General features: G+C 36.6%; 3 protein-coding genes across 9 annotated transcripts; 2 read left to right on the top strand and 1 right to left on the bottom strand.

The window, feature by feature from the left end:
• Nucleotides 1–245: 245 nt before the first annotated feature.
• On the top strand, nt 246–2,716 carry LOC122359968 (sialic acid-binding Ig-like lectin 14). Its single transcript, XM_043260230.1, has 4 exons — nt 246–373; nt 495–890; nt 1,860–1,959; nt 2,045–2,716. The coding sequence occupies exons 1-4, from the start codon at nt 319–321 to the stop codon at nt 2,067–2,069; spliced, it is 576 nt and encodes a 191-aa protein (XP_043116165.1). The 5' UTR covers nt 246–318; the 3' UTR covers nt 2,070–2,716.
• si:dkey-33i11.1 (B-cell receptor CD22) lies at nt 2,437–10,684 on the bottom strand. 7 transcript variants are annotated; one of them, XM_043260223.1, is made up of 12 exons: nt 10,294–10,684; nt 10,159–10,208; nt 9,581–9,937; nt 8,614–8,871; nt 8,113–8,382; nt 6,603–6,872; nt 5,145–5,414; nt 4,451–4,532; nt 4,313–4,361; nt 4,126–4,224; nt 3,571–3,725; nt 2,437–3,475 (listed from the first exon to the last, which is right to left on the bottom strand). In XM_043260223.1, exons 2-12 carry the CDS (start codon nt 10,199–10,201, stop codon nt 3,349–3,351), a joined length of 1,980 nt encoding a protein of 659 aa, XP_043116158.1. In that variant the 5' UTR covers nt 10,202–10,208; nt 10,294–10,684; the 3' UTR covers nt 2,437–3,348. The 7 variants fall into 7 exon arrangements, with proteins under 7 accessions (XP_043116158.1, XP_043116161.1, XP_043116163.1 ...); XM_043260226.1 differs by having other exon boundaries at nt 3,594–3,725; XM_043260228.1 differs by having other exon boundaries at nt 3,594–3,695.
• A 1,706-nt stretch (nt 10,685–12,390) lies between these two features.
• On the top strand, nt 12,391–18,098 carry dnase2 (deoxyribonuclease II, lysosomal). The gene is made up of 7 exons (XM_043261885.1): nt 12,391–12,535; nt 12,762–12,867; nt 13,916–14,075; nt 14,584–14,677; nt 14,782–14,946; nt 16,723–16,935; nt 17,289–18,098. The coding sequence occupies exons 2-7, from the start codon at nt 12,776–12,778 to the stop codon at nt 17,669–17,671; spliced, it is 1,107 nt and encodes a 368-aa protein (XP_043117820.1). The 5' UTR covers nt 12,391–12,535; nt 12,762–12,775; the 3' UTR covers nt 17,672–18,098.
• Nucleotides 18,099–18,371: the final 273 nt, after the last annotated feature.

Raw genomic sequence — 18,371 nt, 5'->3', positions numbered from 1 at the left:
TGTGTATTGTAATAAATTATGAGTATTATAAATAAAAATAGTTATTTCCATATATGCACTCACACACGCTACTTCATATTAACTATGAAGTGAAACCCATTTGTTAACAATTTAAAATGATTACTAATGGATTGTTGTTTATAAAATGTTGTATATTATGCAGTAACAAACAAAAAAAAAACAAGTGACTGGCAACATGCAGGAAATAACGACATAATTAATGACGTAGTTACAAAAAAGGGGTAGGAGGAACAAAAACCAGACAAGAGCGACGTTTCCACATTTGCACTGTAAGGAAACACATTCGAGGCTGCAACAATGTTTGTGATTCTCCCCGCGAGCATATGGACCCTGACGTCTTTGATTCTGTCGGGTAAGACTCACTGGAGAAGGTTCTCTGAGACGTAGAAAATATAAGTCGTCTAAGCGTGCAGAAGAATGTTGTTTAGAATACAGAACCAGCTGTTTTACATTACATTCCTTCACCATTTTAGGTGCTCTGGCAGCCGACTGGACAGTGCATGTTCCCATGGATCCAGTATACGCTCCTCTTGGTTCTTCTGTGGTTCTGCAGTGCTCCTACGACTACCCCGAGGAGTCTGAGCAAGGGATACCTCACAAAGTGTTGTCGGAGATGTGGTGTCTGAATGAAAGCTGCTGCATTACTCCGAGATACGTGTACCACAGCGCAGGGGTGTTCCCTGAGCCCTCGTACCAGGGCAGAGTCAAGTTCTTGGGGCAGACGGGGAGCAGAAACTGCTCTCTGATGATTTCTGATCTAAGGTCAGAAGACAGCGGCGTGTACGTGTTCCGGTTCATCACCAACCACCTGAAGGCCAAGCTGCCAGGACAGAGAGGAGTGAATCTACAGGTCACACATCGGGCAGAAAGTAAGAACAATCTCTGGACATGCAATGTTTTAGCTCCAAAAGAGGATTTTGCATAGAATTGAGTTCCTTAAAGAACTTTTCAGTGAACAGTTCTTAAAGGAACCTTTTTCTTACTGTAAAGATAAACCTTCCATTGCATTCCATGGATGTTAAAGTTATAAATAAACATTTTATATCATATAAAATGCACTAAAACGGCACTAAATAGTGTGACATTTATATTATTTATATGTTAACACTTTAAACTAAGGTTTTATTAATTACTGTTTAATGCAAATAATGCATTACAGCATGTTTGTTAATAAAATACAACTGTATTAAAACAAATGCATTGACAGTTCATGTTAGGTCAGGTCTATTAAATAATATTAACAATCAAAACTTCTGATTTTAATGATTTATTAGCAGATTCAGCACTTTTTTTTTTACAGTTTTTAATACTAATATAGAAAGTTTTTTTAATTGACAGCTAACGGTAACTAAAGCAGTTAGTAAATCAGAATGTTAATAAATGCTATTATTTTATTTTTTTGGCATTTATTTGTTTCAACAATGACATATCGTTTCTATAGTTTAGTATATATCCAAATCATACGTAGAATTAAAAATCTTGATTATTGACAAACATATATGAGAAAAAAAAACAAAACCAGATGAATTGGTAAATATCTTTTGGCTGTTTTCTGTTGTTTAATTCATAGAAATCAAAACTTCCTTTTTTAACCCACAGCAAATGTCAGTTTTTCACAAGAAGGCATGTTTCCAGAAGCACTTCCTCAGAGAAATCTATCTTGCATTCATGACCTTAACAGTAGCGGGTTTATTAAAAAAAAAAAAAAAAAAAAAAAACATTATTTAGCGCAGCTATATTAATGACACTTTTTAATGTAATACCGTGGCACAACCAAGTAGACAGGAAGTCATTGTGTAATTGTAAACTAGCCTGTTAATGACAATAATTCTTCACAGCAAGAAGTGCATCTTCATCCACCACTGGCATTGTGCTTGGAATTATTATCATGGTTATCATAATAGCAGGCATTGTGATATTCATCAGTCGGAAGGCACGGTAAGTAAAGCATCTGCTCAATAAATGTCTTGTAAGGCATCATTTCTGGTCTTAGAAACTAATCGATTGTAGCTTTGTTTTTCAGAGCAGAGAGGACACGATCACTTTAAACAAGTTATCACCACAAAGGAGGAAAAAAAAACTGATCAAAACAAAGATTTTAACCAAAAGTTCTGCTTTTTTTCTGCTTGTGGGTTACATTTTTTGCATTCATTTATGCATCCATTACGGAGTCTGTTATTTAAATGCTTATATCGTTTTCCGCATATCAAGCAGCACGATGTTTGATTCACATCTTTTATTTTTTGGATTTCCTATTTCACCTTTAGCATCATCGTATCGCGTCTTACATTTTGCAAGTCACTGCCGCTGTGTTGCATGTTTCAGGGTTATGCCCTCAGCCACTGAACTACAGACTAAACAACATGTTTTTTTTTTCACAAAGTCTGTAAAAAGAGAAAATAATGGTTATGTTTAGATAGTGAGGAATTTATTAAGACAGCAGGTTAGATACAGTAGAAATCTCACATTGTAAATCATAGAAAACCGCCTCTCATTCTACCTTCAGTTATCAGTGTTGTTATTTACTTACCCTTGAATCTTCAATCAGCTCCACAACAACAACAACAACAACAACAACAACGGATATTGCATGTGTCTTCAGTATTCTGATATGGCAGTAATGCCAAGAATATGCATATAGATATTGTTTTTTTGTTTGTTAATGTTAATTAAATTTAGTATTTACTAAGTGGGATCATTTGTTTATGTTGCATTTAATCGTATCACACATGAACATATAACATATTTTTTTGTTGTTGTTGTTTTTTAAGCAAGGATGCATCAGATGTGACAGTAAAACATTTATAATGTTCCAAAAAATGCCTATTTCTAAATTTCTGTTAAAGTTATTTATCAAACATAAACGAAAAGAATGCGTTTCCACAAAAATATCACACATTAATAAAAATGAAAATCAGCAAGCAACTGATTGATGAAGCATCATGTGACCGAATGCTGCTCAGTGATGCTGAAAATTACATTTTAAAACGTAATACAAAGTTATTATATATTCTAATCACTTAACTATACGCCTGTTTTTACTGTGTTCTTGGTGAAAAGGAATAAAGAGCGTAAGAGACTGCTTCAAAAAACCTTAAAAAATCTTACTGATCCCAAACATTTAAACAGTAGTGTATAGTTTTGAGCAGCTGGATTTGATCAGGGCAAGCTGCAGCTGGACGCAATCAGACTGACCATCCAGTGGGTATTTTTTCTACTTTTGTATCCTATTTTCAAGTCTCTGACATTCAGGCTACACCAAATGGTCCGTAAGTGCATGTCATTAAAAAAAACGGTTTTCACAATTTCTTCCATCGGCTGACCGCTTTACACTCCAGATTCGTCTACTTCATCTATCGGTTGGTTGGTGAGGACGGTATAAACAACATTAGGCCCATCTTTGAGCGTCTTGTCTCCATCTAGAGGTATGTTTGTGACCTTCGCCTGGTCCCGACTGTAAATAAAGATAACAGACACAATAACCGTGGCATTAATACGACAGAGGACTGGCGCAAACCAGCACGCGTGGACTGTGTAATTGTGTTTAACCTGGGCATGCGAGAATAATGCACCGTAATGTAGTTGATTTTTCCCTGTTCCTCGGCGCTCTGAGAGGCTTCTTTCAGGGGCATGATGGCGGGGTGGGTGGTTTCGTAAATCTCCTCGGGCTCCTCCTGAACCAAATAAAACTCATTTCGAAGTTGCTACAATTAGTGTTATAAAATGCATTGTATAGCGCCTGTGAAGTAATGCTATTTCTGGTAGACTTTCAAACTTTCTAATACATGCAAGATTGTTTTGGGGTTAATATTGATAAGAATTAATTGTGCAGTGGAAGAGAATGAGGCAGAGGCTTTTTTATTGCTGACTTTATAAAAGCATAAACTTAATATGTAATGATGAATCCTGAGATGGGAAATTAAACTATATTCTATATCGATACAGTACTGCACATACTGACAAGTATATGTTGTTTTCAGGGCACATACTTTTAATGTGTTGAATAAATATGTGAATTTGGACACAGTGATGACACACGCCATATAGGCTTTGTAACAGAGACTGGCATAATAATGGAGGAAGATCTGAGCCAAGAAAACTCACCGGAATGTCTGACATTTTTGCGTTCTTTATGAGAAACGTCTCTGAGGTTGATTTACTGAACGGTGTATGGTCCACTGGCAAGTCAACTACTGGCGAACACTGTTTTTTGAGCAGAAGCACGGCATTTGATTATTATGATAAATAGAGATTTAATTTATACCATGACACAATGAGATATCAAAAAGACCTCTTTTTCCTCCTCAAGATTTTCGATGTCCACGCGATGCATGTTTTTACTGCAAAAAAAGACGTGAAATGATGTGTTTAGGTTTATACAGACATCAGGTCTTTGCTGTTAAAGCAAGCGCGCATACTGTACATTCACCTGATCATGACGACCACGGTTAGAGATATTAATCCGACAGAAACGCCTACTGCAGATGCCAGTGCGATAACCTTCAGTCGACCTGAACATATAAACCACTGCAGCTCAGTCATGAACATACAGTACATGCACATCATCAACAGTAAGCAATACAAGGGAGCCATAACCAAACACACACATGCATGCATGCTTGTTGGTATTTGTGGTTTACGGGGACTCCCCATATTGTACAAACTGTATGTGCTCTTGCCCCACACCAACCTTACACCTAAACCTACTCTTTACAAGAAACTGCATTTTTAGATTTTCAAAAAAAACACTATTTGGTATGTTTTTAAGCCTTTTGAATTAAGGGGATATTGTCAGTGTCCTCATAAACCACCCTCATATTGAAATAAACAAATTTGTGTCCCCATAAACCACAAATACTAACACACGTACACACACAAGCAAACAAAACTACAATTTAAATGCTGAAGTCTCACGAAGCCTGCATTTATTTGATCAAAAACACACTAAAACTATCATATTTTTAAATATGATCACAATTTCAAAAACGTTTTCTATTTTAATATATTTAAAATGCAATTAAATCTAAAGCTGAATTTGCAGCATCATCACTACAGCCTTCAGTGTCACGTGTTCCTTCGGAAATCCATTTTGCCCATTTTTTTTAACTGTGTGATGCACTGACCTCGAACTTTCACCGTCAGAACCGGGGAGCTGTGCGCTCCGATGCGGTTTCGGGCCTCGCAGTAGTACTGGCCGCTGGCTCCAGGGCTGACCTCAGCAATGGTGTAGCTGGGACCCGATCGGGTTTCCCAGGCGTCAGCCGCATTGATCCGGTGCCAGGTGTAGTTCTCCACCGCCGGATTGGCCTGACTGATGCAGGTCAGCGTCAACGAGCTGCCCGCTTCGATCACAGTGGAAGGCCGAGCCAGCACAGAGGTGTTTTTGGGGGCATCTGAGAGAGAGAGAGAGAAAAGGAAAGAGAGGTGGGGAGGTTAAATGAATAAAAGAACAAATTTAGCAGTTCAAAGAGGTATATAGACTAGGTACAGTATCCACCTTATTTTGCAACATGGAAGTAACCTATTTTCTGAGAACGTGTGATTTATTAGCCACTATAAGTACATAACTAGGTAAGTGCATTAAATGGTCTGATTATTTACGTTACAAACCACTGTTTATATTATGGAAGCTTGTTTCTTCTAAAGGATAAAAAAAATATTATTATTAACAATTAACTTTTACAGAGATCTAAGGTCAGATCTCTGGGATACATAGATTTTAACTCAGATTTGTGAGATATTTAAGTTTAAACCCATTACGGGTTTTTGTAACACAGCTCTAATAAAAACATCCCGCAAAGTTATAAATCTGAAAGTGCACCACGTATAAAGTTATTGTCTCTCAAATGAAAGAGTCAACTCTGACTCTGAAACAAGTTGTTTTTTTTTAATCGAACCCCAAGCTAACATTAGCATACTGCCCGTCCACTTGTTGATTTTTTCGCATCGGTCTGAATAAAAGCGCAAATTCATTCGTGGCGCTTTTGGAGTGGTAAAAATAGTGCTTTCTCCGGTAAACGCTGTACACTACGCTCACAAACACTGCTTTATCAGGCATTACAGGTAGAGGAAACAAAAATGAAACTAATCTCGCCAATCACTGCAGATTAGTGTCACGCAAAGGAGGGGTTGGGAAAAATTCATCAATGAGTGAATTATCTGGATGTAGTTGAGCAAGTAAGGTAAAAATAAATGCATATTATAAGAAAATACAAGTGTTTTTTGATCATGCATGCATGTCAACCTGTTGTTGGGGACTTCCAAAACCAAAATATGAACTTTTCATGGAACAGAATGGCTTGATATAATTTCAAAAATCTCACACACTTCACAAAATCTAAACTGCAAGAAAACAAACGTTTGAATTGTAACTTCACTAGCAATTGTATATTGCTTTTATGGTGGTAGAAACAGAACTTCAAGCTTCTCACAACCTTTTTCTGGGAATGCGAATTTATATCTAAGATGACTGGAAACGACACCAGAAGCAGAAGCAGTGCACATTCAAGCTACACAACTCTCAGAACTATGTTAAAAATAAACTTGTTTATAATATATGTTTAAATCAAGCAAAAACCTACACAGTACTATAAGGGAAATAATGGGTGACGTCCCCATGCCGAACACGTTCCACGCGGTGCAGTAGTACTGTCCAGCATGATGGGAACGCACGCTAGGAAAGGTGAGATTTTGAGCAGCGCCTTTGGTCCAGGGCTGACCACCGTTCACTTTGTACCAGGCGTATTTCTGCACAGCAGGGTTAGCGTTGCTGCTGCAGGTCAGATTGACAGCAGACCCTTCCTTGATGTCTCCTTTAGGACCGATGAGGATTCTGGTGTTCTTTGGGGAGTCTGGAAACAAATATACATTTTGCATAAAAGTCTCACAAATGCACAAGGATGATGATGAATGAATTTTAAATAATCTTTTAGCACAATTTATGATGTAAATCAGAATTGTTAGCATCATTACTATAATCATTCTAATAGGTTTCTATGTGGTCGTTCTGGTTGGTTGTAAACTCATTGCTAGATTTTGTCTGTTTTATCATTCACCAGATGATAATTCAAAGTTTTAAAGAGCATAGCGTAACCAATGTGGTGTATCGGTCATGCCCATTGCATAAACAATGTGGGAAAAGTCACGTACCAAAGTTTAATACTGAATGATTTTAACACACCCCTAACCCTAAGTATGACCAATGCTGGTCGTGTTGTTTGACCTAACGAGTGAAAACAGGAAGTAAATACTCCTTTCATGGCTGAGCATCATGTGCTTTCCCAATCTGCCCTATATTTGTACACTTGATTTAAACTTTGATCCATTAGAGGGTGGCAGACAATGTGACATAATGTCCTGCCAAAATTAATGTTATTACACAAGCTCCAGTAACTAAAATAAATCTCTGCACTCACAAAGACGTAAGATCAGCAAAAATGGCAAGATATTGCTCATTAGGTGAATTGAAAAGTTCAAATGTCTGGTGACATTTATCAAAATAGGCTGTCATTTGACCTATTTACAGTTTAAAAGCTTCAATATTTAGAGATGCAGGTTTATAAAAATCAGTTATACACTTAAAAATAAAGGTTTTTATTGTCATTGATCGTTCCATGAAGAACCTTTAACATCAACCTTTCAATTGCACAAAAGCGTCTTTATAGTGGAAAAGGTTTCTTAAGATTATTATAATGACATGTATTATGTAGTATGGGTATAGTAGCAATAGCCAAAACTACATTGTATGCGTCAAAATTCTCAATTAGTTTTTTGAGTTAAAAAAATAAAGATCGTGTTTTATACACGTCCTGCCTTAATTATATCAAAAGATAGTTTTTTGATTAATAATATGCATTGCCAAGGATTTAATTTGGACAGCTGATGTACAGACAATGTATAAATTATGACTGGTTTTGCGATCTAGGGTCACAAATTATTATTTTAAGAACTGTTCACTAAAAGGCTGGAACTGAAAAGGGTTCTGCTATTCAAACCTCCCTCTTCAAACCTTTATTTTTAAAAATAAAGAAACACACTACTCAAATGACCTAAATGATTAATTCTAGGTACATAAAAATAGAGATAACCTACAGGTAACATTGAGTAAAAGCGGTCTGGACCGGTCTGTGCCGAGCGGGTTGCGGGCCACACAGAAGTACTCTCCATGGTCCCTGTAGTCCAAACTCCACAATCTCAGCTCAGGTTTAAAGCTGTCTGGCACGCTGCCACTCTCTCCTTCCTTAAACCAGGCAAAACTTTCTGCTGGCGGAGCTCCATCGCTACTGCAGGTCAAAGTCACCGAATCGCCCTCCCTGACCGCCTCTCGAGGGGTGATCTGCACCGCGGTGTAGCGAGGAGCATCTGAGACACAGAGAAAGAGAGAGGATGCTGACAGCAGAATTCAGTTGAATACCCTCTTTTCATCAGTGTATTTACAAGTGTTATGTATTTAATACACACTATTTAATGCACAGTTGAATCCTTTTTCTATTAATACATATATAAAATCATGCAATTTAGATGTTACTACATGCAGCACATTTTAGATATACACACACGGTTACACTGTTTATATGCATGTACAATACTCACATCCCAGAGCCAGGGAGACTCCCGGTGACTGAACGTTTTGAGGAGGTATTGGACGGCAGGTGTAGGTACCTGCATGCTGACTGTCAAAGTTATAGATGGCTGACAGCTTGTTGGATTGACCCAAGTTAAGCCCATTCCGATAAAGGGCAAAGTTTTTGCCAGGGGCGGCACAGCCTCGCGCCACACAGCTCAGGAAGACTGTCTCGCCAGCAGCAAACATGTTGCCTATTCTCGGTGGATGTACATGAACCTGAAGCTCTGGAACCAGGATGACATTTCACAAAATTAGGTCCAAGCGGCATGCTAAATTATTTTGAGGACATTTTGGTGGGTTTCCTTCACAATTCCACGCAAATAAACAACAAAAATACTAAAAAAGGGTGTTCATTTCTCCTGAATTACTAGATTTTGTATGAAACACTTGCCAGGCTGTTGCTTCGTGTTTTGAGGTGGTTGTGTAAATAATACTCTTTCCACCACTGGTCGAATAATTAGGTAGCCACGGCGTTAAAAAAAACTCTAAGAAACCATTCCATAATTTTTTTGGTATGTTTGTAAAAAAAAGTCTTCTTATGCTCATTTGATAGGGAAAAACAGTAAAATTGTATTGCGATTTCAAATAGCTATTTTGTATTTGAATATATTTTCGCATGTAATTTATTTCTTTGATCTAAAGCAGAATTTTCGGAAGCCATTACTCCAGTCTTTAGTGTCACGTCATCCGAATATGCTGATTTGCTTCCCAAGCATTTCTTTTATCAACAATGACAACAGTTGTGAGGTCCACAGATTTGTTTGTGAACATAGCGATTACAAATGACCTTACTGTCACTTCAAATCAACTGTATGAATAAAATGTAAACTGTACTGCCACCTAAACTTTAAACACCAGCGTATAGCTGCGTCTACATATTAAACTTGCCTTTGGTTTATTTAATATGAAGAATAACCTTTAAAATGGTCTGACCTGTGACGGACAGTGTGATGGCGTCAGGAGAGGTCCACCGGCCCTGCTGGTTGTCGGTCTCGAATCTGAAATGGTACGTTCCTGCATCGCTCAGCTTCGCGTTCGTGATCTGCAAACTGCATCTTTTGTGGCCCCCTATATATCTGATCCTGTCCCTGTACGAAGGGCTCAACAGATTCCCATCAGTATGGTAAGCCACCTCCCGTCTGCCTTCTGCAGAGATGTGAAACCACATGACCCGCGTAGAGCTGTAGGGTGAAGGGTAATCATAACGGCACGGCAGTGTTACTGTGGTCCCGGCCCAAACGCAGATGTCCGTCCTGGAGAAATACACCAGCCACTTACTCGCCCCGACTCCTATAAAGCAACACGAGAGTAATCAGAGGCTGGTACTGACCTTAGCAAGGTGTGCTCTGTTGACGCCAGGGATAAAAACAGGAAAAAATACAGATCAATAGAATATAAATAACCTGTGCAGCAAGGGCGCTCAGGTAATATAAGAGCACAGATTAGACAGTGTAGATGCAATCACAAGCATTTTAGTGTGTTAAAAACACAAGAAACCTGTCCAAAATTACCTGAGAGAAGAAGCACAGAGGTCACAAATACATGCACCCACATCTCAGCCCTGTTTGTGCATTAAAACAAGAGAGATTGTTGGTAACCACAAGAATAATCAAGACATTGGTACGTGATTTTTGCTCTAACACTACCTGGTTCTGATGCTCTTCAGCAAGCGCTGCCAGCCGTCTGTGGATGCATGGACACGCACATGCGTTTAAGAGGGAGCAGAAAGGCACCAGACACACAGTGTAGGACGCTGAGCCAGAGAAAGCAGAAGTTGAAGGGTGGTGATAGGCTGGCCATCCCACTGTCTCACCTCCTGTCTCTCTGAGCCTCTAAACTCTGTCTCCAATGAAACTCTACGCCACCTTCAGCAAGGTGCACGAGGCAATAACCACAAGTTGCTGACATCCACATCCCTCTCGTTCACACACACAAAAACACGTTAAGAGGAACCGGGGCGGCAGGAAGCATGTCATTTAAAACACATTGACTTTGCTGCCTTCCTTATTCAAAAAGGATAGGTAGTTTACACGTATTCTGTCTTTTCTAATGTTACAGGGATCTCTTTACAGTTTACAGATTTGTGAAATATTAGATATATCATTTTTAAATTTATTAATTATGAGCATAACTTCAAATACTCTGTTTTCTTAAGATGTGTCAAGACAGTTCAGTAATATTACAAACCAAAAGTAGCCACAGATTTTTTTGTGAAAATTAACCATGGGTTAACTGACCAACAAAACTCCAGAATATGCTGGTTTAAACTGATCCTTAGCTGGTCATGTGCTAGCCTTAACCCTTACCATAAAGTAGTACTTTATTAAGCATACTTAAGTAAATTTCACAAGTATATTTTTAAGTATCATTTATGTAGCGAGTATGCAAATATAACTGTAATAGAAATACTCTTAAGTGTAGTATTTCAGTACTCTTTGGGATAAAATTGGCCCACTTTCTAATATAAAAGTATACTTTTAAATATACTTTAAGTATAACAGTATACTTTGAGTACACAACTAGTTTACATGCAACTGTACTAAAAGTGAACTCACATGTATACCGATAGTGATAAATATTCATATTTAGTATACTTTGAAGCACAGTTTCAGTAAACTAAAAGTTGAGCAGTATAATATTGCAAGTATTACATCATACTTTAAGCATACTACTATGTCCTTCATTGGGTATTGATGTATATATTTTGTTAATAACTAAACACACTTTACTACTTATACTAGTTTACCTGGTGTTTGTTGAAAACTTATAGTAAAGCCAGTTACAACCTACTAGTATTTTAAGCGAATTTGTGCTCATGGTTGTGGATTAATCGATGTAACTACAATTACAGCCTCAGGGTGGTTTAAAAATACAAGATTATGTTTAAAAAAAACACCCCAGCGACCTCTTGGGGTAAGAAATTGGAAATGCAGAAGAAAATTGAACTAAATGCAATTTCTTAAGAGTAACATTCGTTGAAATAGTACAGAATCTATCACAGTTCTTTCATGTTTAAGACTTTTTAGATTTTAATTTTAACTAACTGGTTGCTCAGAACATTTTATATTAACAGACAAACAAAAAATTAGTAAATCCTTCAGCAACGTTGAAGCCTTAACGATAACAGACTGAAAGGGGCCGAACAGACGAATGAAAGATGGTGGGCTCTACTTTGTAAACAAAAGTTAAATGCCCTTATTGACATTCATAAAGGAAATCGCTTCCGGTGTTTATGCGGTTACTTCACTCTGCTACACTTATCCGTATGGTAGTAAATAAAAACTTAGTTTTCCTTCAGGAGGCGCCCTGGCGCTCAGGATGCTGAGCACTCCATTGAGTTCCGTTCAAAACTATTTATTATTTTAGTGCTTCGTAAGAGACAACGGCACAGTAAAACACTCGCATATTTTAAATACCTAAATTACAAGGACTTTCACCTGGCATTCGAGTAGAGATCCTACCCAGCGATCGCTAAAAATGTTTTTTAATAAGACCCGATTAAGTCAACACAGTCGACCGTGATTGGTTCTTCCTGAACGCCGCTGAGAAAAGTAACACTTCCCCCGTGACAAAATCTTGTTCGCTTTTGCTGTTTAGCGCGCTGCTATTGAATACAAGACTACTGACTTTGAGAAATTACAATAGCACTAAAATGAAAATGCACGGTGGAGCCTTTGCACGGTGGAAAATAACCATTTCCCAAAACCAACAAATGAAAAAAAAAAATGCTCAGTCATATTTGCCAGCCTTTAAGATTAAAGATAAATTCCATTCTATGCACTTGTTCTATGAAGAAACGAATGGACCTGCTGCACGTGACAGAGTAAGGAATAGAAGTTTCGCTCAGCGATGGACTGAAACGATCATTTTCACTCTGTACTCCGTTGGGTAAGCTTTATGTCAATCTTTTATAGGCATTGTGATTTATTTTCTAGTTCAGTCGTGCAGTTTGCCATCAGACCATAAGCTATAAAACACGTAAAGTTGCATTAAAACTAACAAGTGCGACGAATCAACGCGCCAGAGTTATTGTTCGGATTTTGAAACCGCTTAAAAGTGCCGAGGAGGTTTGTTATTGTATTTAAACGTTAAGTTAAATGTTTCACTCTTTCAGGTTTCACTTCCATCATGTTGCTTCTTGTTCTGCTCCTCCTTCGTGCTTCAGAAGGAGCTTCTTCCTCCATCTCGTGTTATGATGATCAGGGGAAACCTGTAGACTGGTTTGTATGCTGTTAAATATCTTAAAAACAGAAAACATTAAGTAAATTGAGTTTACTGAATTTTTTATCCAATAATTCTATGATTATGAATGGTAGTCGACATGTCAAGCAGCGTTTGCCAGTAAAATATGACATTAAATACACTTATGATGTTAGAAGAAATGTATTTAAAATAGATGCTGCTCTGTGAAGTTTCTGGTCATCAAAGGAAAAATCAACTGTATTACACAAACATATTAAGCAGCGCAATTATTTTCGATAACACTGATAATAGTAATAATAAATATTTGCCAAATCAGCATATCAGAAGGGTTTCTAAAGGATCGCGTGACACTGAAAACTGATGATGCTGAAAATTCAGCTTCAATTACATTTTAAAATATTCAAATAGAAAAAATATGCATATATTGTAATACTATATCAAAATATCACTGATTAAATTAATACAGTCTTGTGGCTATAAGTCACATGAGAAATAGAAAAAAGTACTTCAGCTACATTACTTAAATGTATATTTTTTAATTATTAAAGTTATTTTCGAATTATTATATAGGCAGCTTCATGTCAATAAGTTAATTAAACCAAATTTTACAACAGAACAATTTAAGTAAATTAAATGGCTACTTAATGTAACGGTACTTGTATTAATATTAATATAATTGTTCATATTGCAAATGTAATATAATTTATTATAGGATAATTATTGTGTTTTTATATATATATATATATATATATATATATATATATATATATATATATATATATATATATATATATATATATATATATATATTCACACACACACTGTAAATATTTGGTGTAGGATTCACAATTTTCATTACGAAATGAATAGTAAATTTCACAGATAATGACACAAATATCATGAATTTAACGTGAATTAAAAAAAAAACTGAAGTTGTCCATTTTCTTGTAAAACATACTTTAATAATAATAACTTTTTACGTGTAGGTTAACTCATAAAATAAATATAGTCTTTGTAAAATGTAATCAAACATCGTGTTTCCCTCTTTTCTGTCTCTGCTTACAGGTTTTATTTGTACAAGCTCCCGCATCTTTCTCATGAGCCTGTGCAGGAGGGACTGAAGTATCTTTTCATGGATGGAGAAAGTGAGGGATGGATGGATGGGAAGACTTTAGTTAATGACAGTCAAAGTGCTGTGGGGCGCACAGTAGGGCCTTTATATGAGGTACAGGTTACACTCTTTACATAATATAAAGTATATATATATATATATATATATATATATATATATATATATATATATATATATATATATATATATATATATATATATATATATATAAATGTTCAGTTTTGCTATAACCCTGTTCGGTTCTTCTTTCATTATTAGTAATTTTCTGGCTGATTTTAGAGAAGCTTACTCAGCTTGTCCTGTTCTGTAGTCGGCACATTTTCCCAGTTTTGCAGAAGTATAAAAACACCGAGTTTGCATTTACATTTCATTAGAAAATCTGTTTAAAATCTATTGAGATTTAGAACCACATCTAAAAGTAGCAGAATACCAAACAAGTATTTGCTGTTTACGCTTACGCAAAACTCAAAAGTATACTTTTTTGCTTTAGGTGAATTTGCATATTTCACAATAAGAGGAACACATCGTAAGGGCCTCTGATCAGCCGTCTCATACAGTCATGTTTATTATGAAGAAGCTTTAAGCATTAACTTTCTTCCAGAGTGATGATGTTGGATACGTTTTATATAATGATCAGCCACCGCAACAAGAGAAGCTTTTTGGAGATGCATCTAGGTCTTGTGGCCACACCAAAGGTGCGGTTTTAGTGCAGTTAACAGCTTGAAATGATATTAATGGAACACAAACAAACGTTTATGGAGAATAGAGCGTTAATGTATACCCTTTATCTTTTTTCCAGGAGTTGTTGTCTTTGATAAACAGCAGGGCTTCTGGTTGGTCCACAGCACACCTCATTTCCCCCCTCCTAAATCACAGGGACAGTTTTCATATCCCAGCTCTGGCATAAGTAATGGACAGAACTTCATCTGTGTCACATATCCTTTAGAGCGTTTTCAGACAATAGGTACGATTTCAATACATTTAGTGAATTTGTGAATAGCTTTTTTTGCATTAAGTGAGTCTAAACACGGAGATAGTCCACCCTGAAAATTTAAGTACTCACCCTTATGTTGTTTCAGACCTGTAAATCTTTCTTCAACACGACATAAAAGAAGATATTTTGAAGGATACTGGTAACCGGTATTGTTTTTATGGCTATGTTTGGTTACCAGCGATATTTTTATGCTCTTTTTTTATGTTGTTATGCAGGTTTGGAACGACGTGATGGTAAAACTATGACTTAATTTTTATTTTTGGGTGGACTGTCTTTTAATGCTATAGTTTGTGACTGTCAGTATGAAGCAGGTGTGTAAAAGTGAGCAGGATTAATATAATCCATGCATGTTTTACATTTCCATATGCTTGTTTTAAAGTGAGTCTGAGTCGGAGACGCTGCTTGAAATGCTTCTCACCTAACCTTTTCATGTGCAATTTCTAAAGACAAAACATTTATGGGATGCAGTTGCCATAGTGACAGTTAGAGTAATGGTCTGACACCGTAACCATAGTGACAACACCTCTCACTGAAATCCTCTTTAGGTCCATTTAGTCTTGTGTTGGTGAATCACAGTATTATCAGACTTTCCTTTAATGGTAATAAAGCAATAAGATAGTGTTTCTCCACCCGGTTCCTGGAGACACACCTGCAGTACACATTTTGAAATATTCCTAATCAAACATGCCTGATTGCGCTCCTCGGAGAAACTAAGGCCTGAAATAAATGGATCAGATGAGGAAGACGTACAAAATGTGCATTTTTTTTTTTTGGTGCGTCACCAGGAAAAAGATTGGGGAAAGTTTGAACGAGTCAAGGTTGTATGTTTTAGGCATGACGTACAGTGCCTTAAACTTCCTTTACATGGTTTATTATTATTATTAGCCTGGATACCAAAACCAGCCCAGAGTTGGACAATAACAAAATCAACAACAACTATAGTAATGTGTGTTATTGTTAATGTTGTTGCTGTGGATGTTGTTGATTTTTTTTTTTATCTGATTTTCTTATGTTTATTTTATGATAATGTAATAGATGTTCATATAATGTAATTCACTTCTTTGTAATACATTCCCTTATTATTAAAATAGTGCTGTCAAACAATTAAAGACGATTAATCGTGTCCAAAACAATGTTCACATTATATATGCATACTGTGTATATATATATATATATATATATATATATATATATATATATATATATATATATATATATATATATATATATATATAAATATATTGTAAATGTTGAAAATATGTACGTAATTACAAAAAACATTATTTTTCATTCAATATTTTTCTTAAAGCTATGCATGCATGTGTTTTTTATACACTTGATGAATATATACAGGACACGCATACATATATTATGTAAGCAAAAACATTTATTTTTTGACACCACTAAACCTTAATAATAGTTATAAAAACAACAACCTTATTAGTATCAGTAGTAGTAGCAGCAGTAGTACTATTAAATTGTACTTTAATTTAGTTTTTTTAATTTTATGTCCACTGTCATTAGTCTTTCTTATTGTAATGTGATATAATTTTGTGTAATGTAATTGATTTCTCTGTAACATCTCCATATTTTGGAAAAATAATATACATATTAAAAGTGATAATAATTGTATGTATTTTTAATGCAATTATTTCTCAGTAAAATACATGTCTATCCATCTTTTCATCTGTCTGTCTGTATATACAGATAGATGTTTTTAGCGTGTATTTTATTTGTGTTTAACAGGTGAGCAGCTGAAGATCAATCAGCCTCACATATACGACTGCAGCATCCCTGCTTCACTGGCCGCTGCTGTACCTGCTGTGGCCCAGCTCTGTAAACACACACTGGGCAGATGGGACAACACTTCCTCCTCACCGACCAATCGCAGTATCTCACTCCAATCGCTGGCCGGAACAGAGTTCATTAGCTTTGCAAAAGGTGCATCATTTGCCAATGGTAAGACTCCTTTTTAATACTGTTGTAATGGCGAGCTTAAATCTTTTTGCACCATTTTTAATGCATTAAAGTGCTAGATTTGACTGTTCTGATGCATCTTGCTGTCACACTCTGTAAAGATAAACGCATATGCCTAAATCCATAGAATTTCAGCAAAATTCATTGCCTTAAATAGCAACAGGTTAAGTTTTAGTTACATAAAATTGGTTAATGAAAACAACGCCATTTCACAAAACTTTTGTAATCGACGTAAAATATCATCAAAGTTTTGCATAAATGGAAATGCAGCTAGTGTATGCATTTTATAAAATAAGATGCAACCATGACTTTTTCACTGTTTCATTCATAATCAGACCTGTATCACTCCTGGGTTGCGCCTGCTCTTCAGTCCGACCTGCTGGTTCAGTTCTGGCGTCGCTCCTCGGGCGTCCTGCACTCGGACTGTTCTCCAAGCTGGAAAGTCCTCAACGTAGACCTCATTTCCCCAGGCCAGAGCGTCACGTTCAAAGCTACGGAGGATCACTCGAAGTGGGCCGTCAGCGCTGGAAGCGGGACGTCCGGCGGCTGGGTCTGTGTGGGAGATATCAACCGCGACGAGGCGGAGGAGAAGAGAGGCGGCGGGACGGTGTGCCGGCAGGATGCTGCGGTGTGGAAGGCCTATCGCTCGGCCGCCCTGCAGTGTGAGACCTGCGAGAGAGAAGTGCAGACGTGCGACAGTTCTGCTCGGTATCGCTGATGAAGCGGGACACAGCAGAAAGAACAACTAAATCAGGGTCATGCGGAAGGACCGCCTGTATAGCTGTCAAACAGGTATGGTTATTAGGTCAAATGCTTTCGGGGAATAATATGGGAGGTAAATAATTTAAATGCAAATGCAAGACAAACAGATACATTTATGATTGATATCTTAAAACGGGCTATAAATTTGATTTGATTTTATTTTTTTCTTTTGCTGTGATTACATCATTCTTTTTAAATAAAGAGTATGTGAAGAGAAGGTGAAGTGTGTAATTTGTGCAGCATTTTTACACGCATTACCTTGAACCTCAGGAAGCCAGAAGTGCATTATTGGGCTGGAATGTGTATGGTGGACGTGTTTTTAATCTTTCAGCTTTTGTTGCTGTATTACATTGAGGAAATAAAAGCACTTCATGTGTCTGTAATTACATTATCACTGCTTCGGCTTTTCACAAATACAGGGGTACTGCAAAATATCCTGAATAACTCAGGGTGGCTAAAGCATCCACTGAAATAGGCTTCAATTAAATAATGTACTGTAACTTATTAATATTAATAAAATAAAACTAGTATGGACTGTGTACATTACCAGTTTTCTGTCAAAAATGCAATAAAAAAATTCTATATTTATGTATTGTTTATGTATATTTATGTAAACAAATATGTGTGTATATATATTAAATATATAAACAACATTT

This window comes from Puntigrus tetrazona, chromosome 16 (assembly GCF_018831695.1).
Source record: "Puntigrus tetrazona isolate hp1 chromosome 16, ASM1883169v1, whole genome shotgun sequence".
Classification (NCBI taxonomy): domain Eukaryota; kingdom Metazoa; phylum Chordata; class Actinopteri; order Cypriniformes; family Cyprinidae; genus Puntigrus; species Puntigrus tetrazona.
This window is presented reverse-complemented; position numbering and strand designations above follow the sequence as displayed.

Bases quoted from the DNA above. Each gene is read 5' to 3' on its own strand.
- LOC122359968 (XM_043260230.1), top strand. From the start codon at position 319: ATGTTTGTGATTCTCCCCGCGAGCATATGGACCCTGACGTCTTTGATT. The intron at 891-1,859 runs GTAAGAACAATC...AATTCTTCACAG, and splicing joins GGTCACACATCGGGCAGAAA to CAAGAAGTGCATCTTCATCC. The intron at 1,960-2,044 runs GTAAGTAAAGCA...TTTGTTTTTCAG, and splicing joins TTCATCAGTCGGAAGGCACG to AGCAGAGAGGACACGATCAC.
- si:dkey-33i11.1 (XM_043260222.1), bottom strand. From the start codon at position 10,201: ATGTGGGTGCATGTATTTGTGACCTCTGTGCTTCTTCTCTCAG. The intron at 9,938-10,158 runs GTAATTTTGGAC...GTTGCTTTATAG, and splicing joins CTCTGTGCTTCTTCTCTCAG to GAGTCGGGGCGAGTAAGTGG. The intron at 4,362-4,450 runs GTGAATGTACAG...CTTTTTTTGCAG, and splicing joins ACCGTGGTCGTCATGATCAG to TAAAAACATGCATCGCGTGG.
- dnase2 (XM_043261885.1), top strand. From the start codon at position 12,776: ATGTTGCTTCTTGTTCTGCTCCTCCTTCGTGCTTCAGAAGGAGCTTCT. The intron at 14,076-14,583 runs GTACAGGTTACA...ACTTTCTTCCAG, and splicing joins CAGTAGGGCCTTTATATGAG to AGTGATGATGTTGGATACGT. The intron at 14,678-14,781 runs GTGCGGTTTTAG...TCTTTTTTCCAG, and splicing joins GTCTTGTGGCCACACCAAAG to GAGTTGTTGTCTTTGATAAA.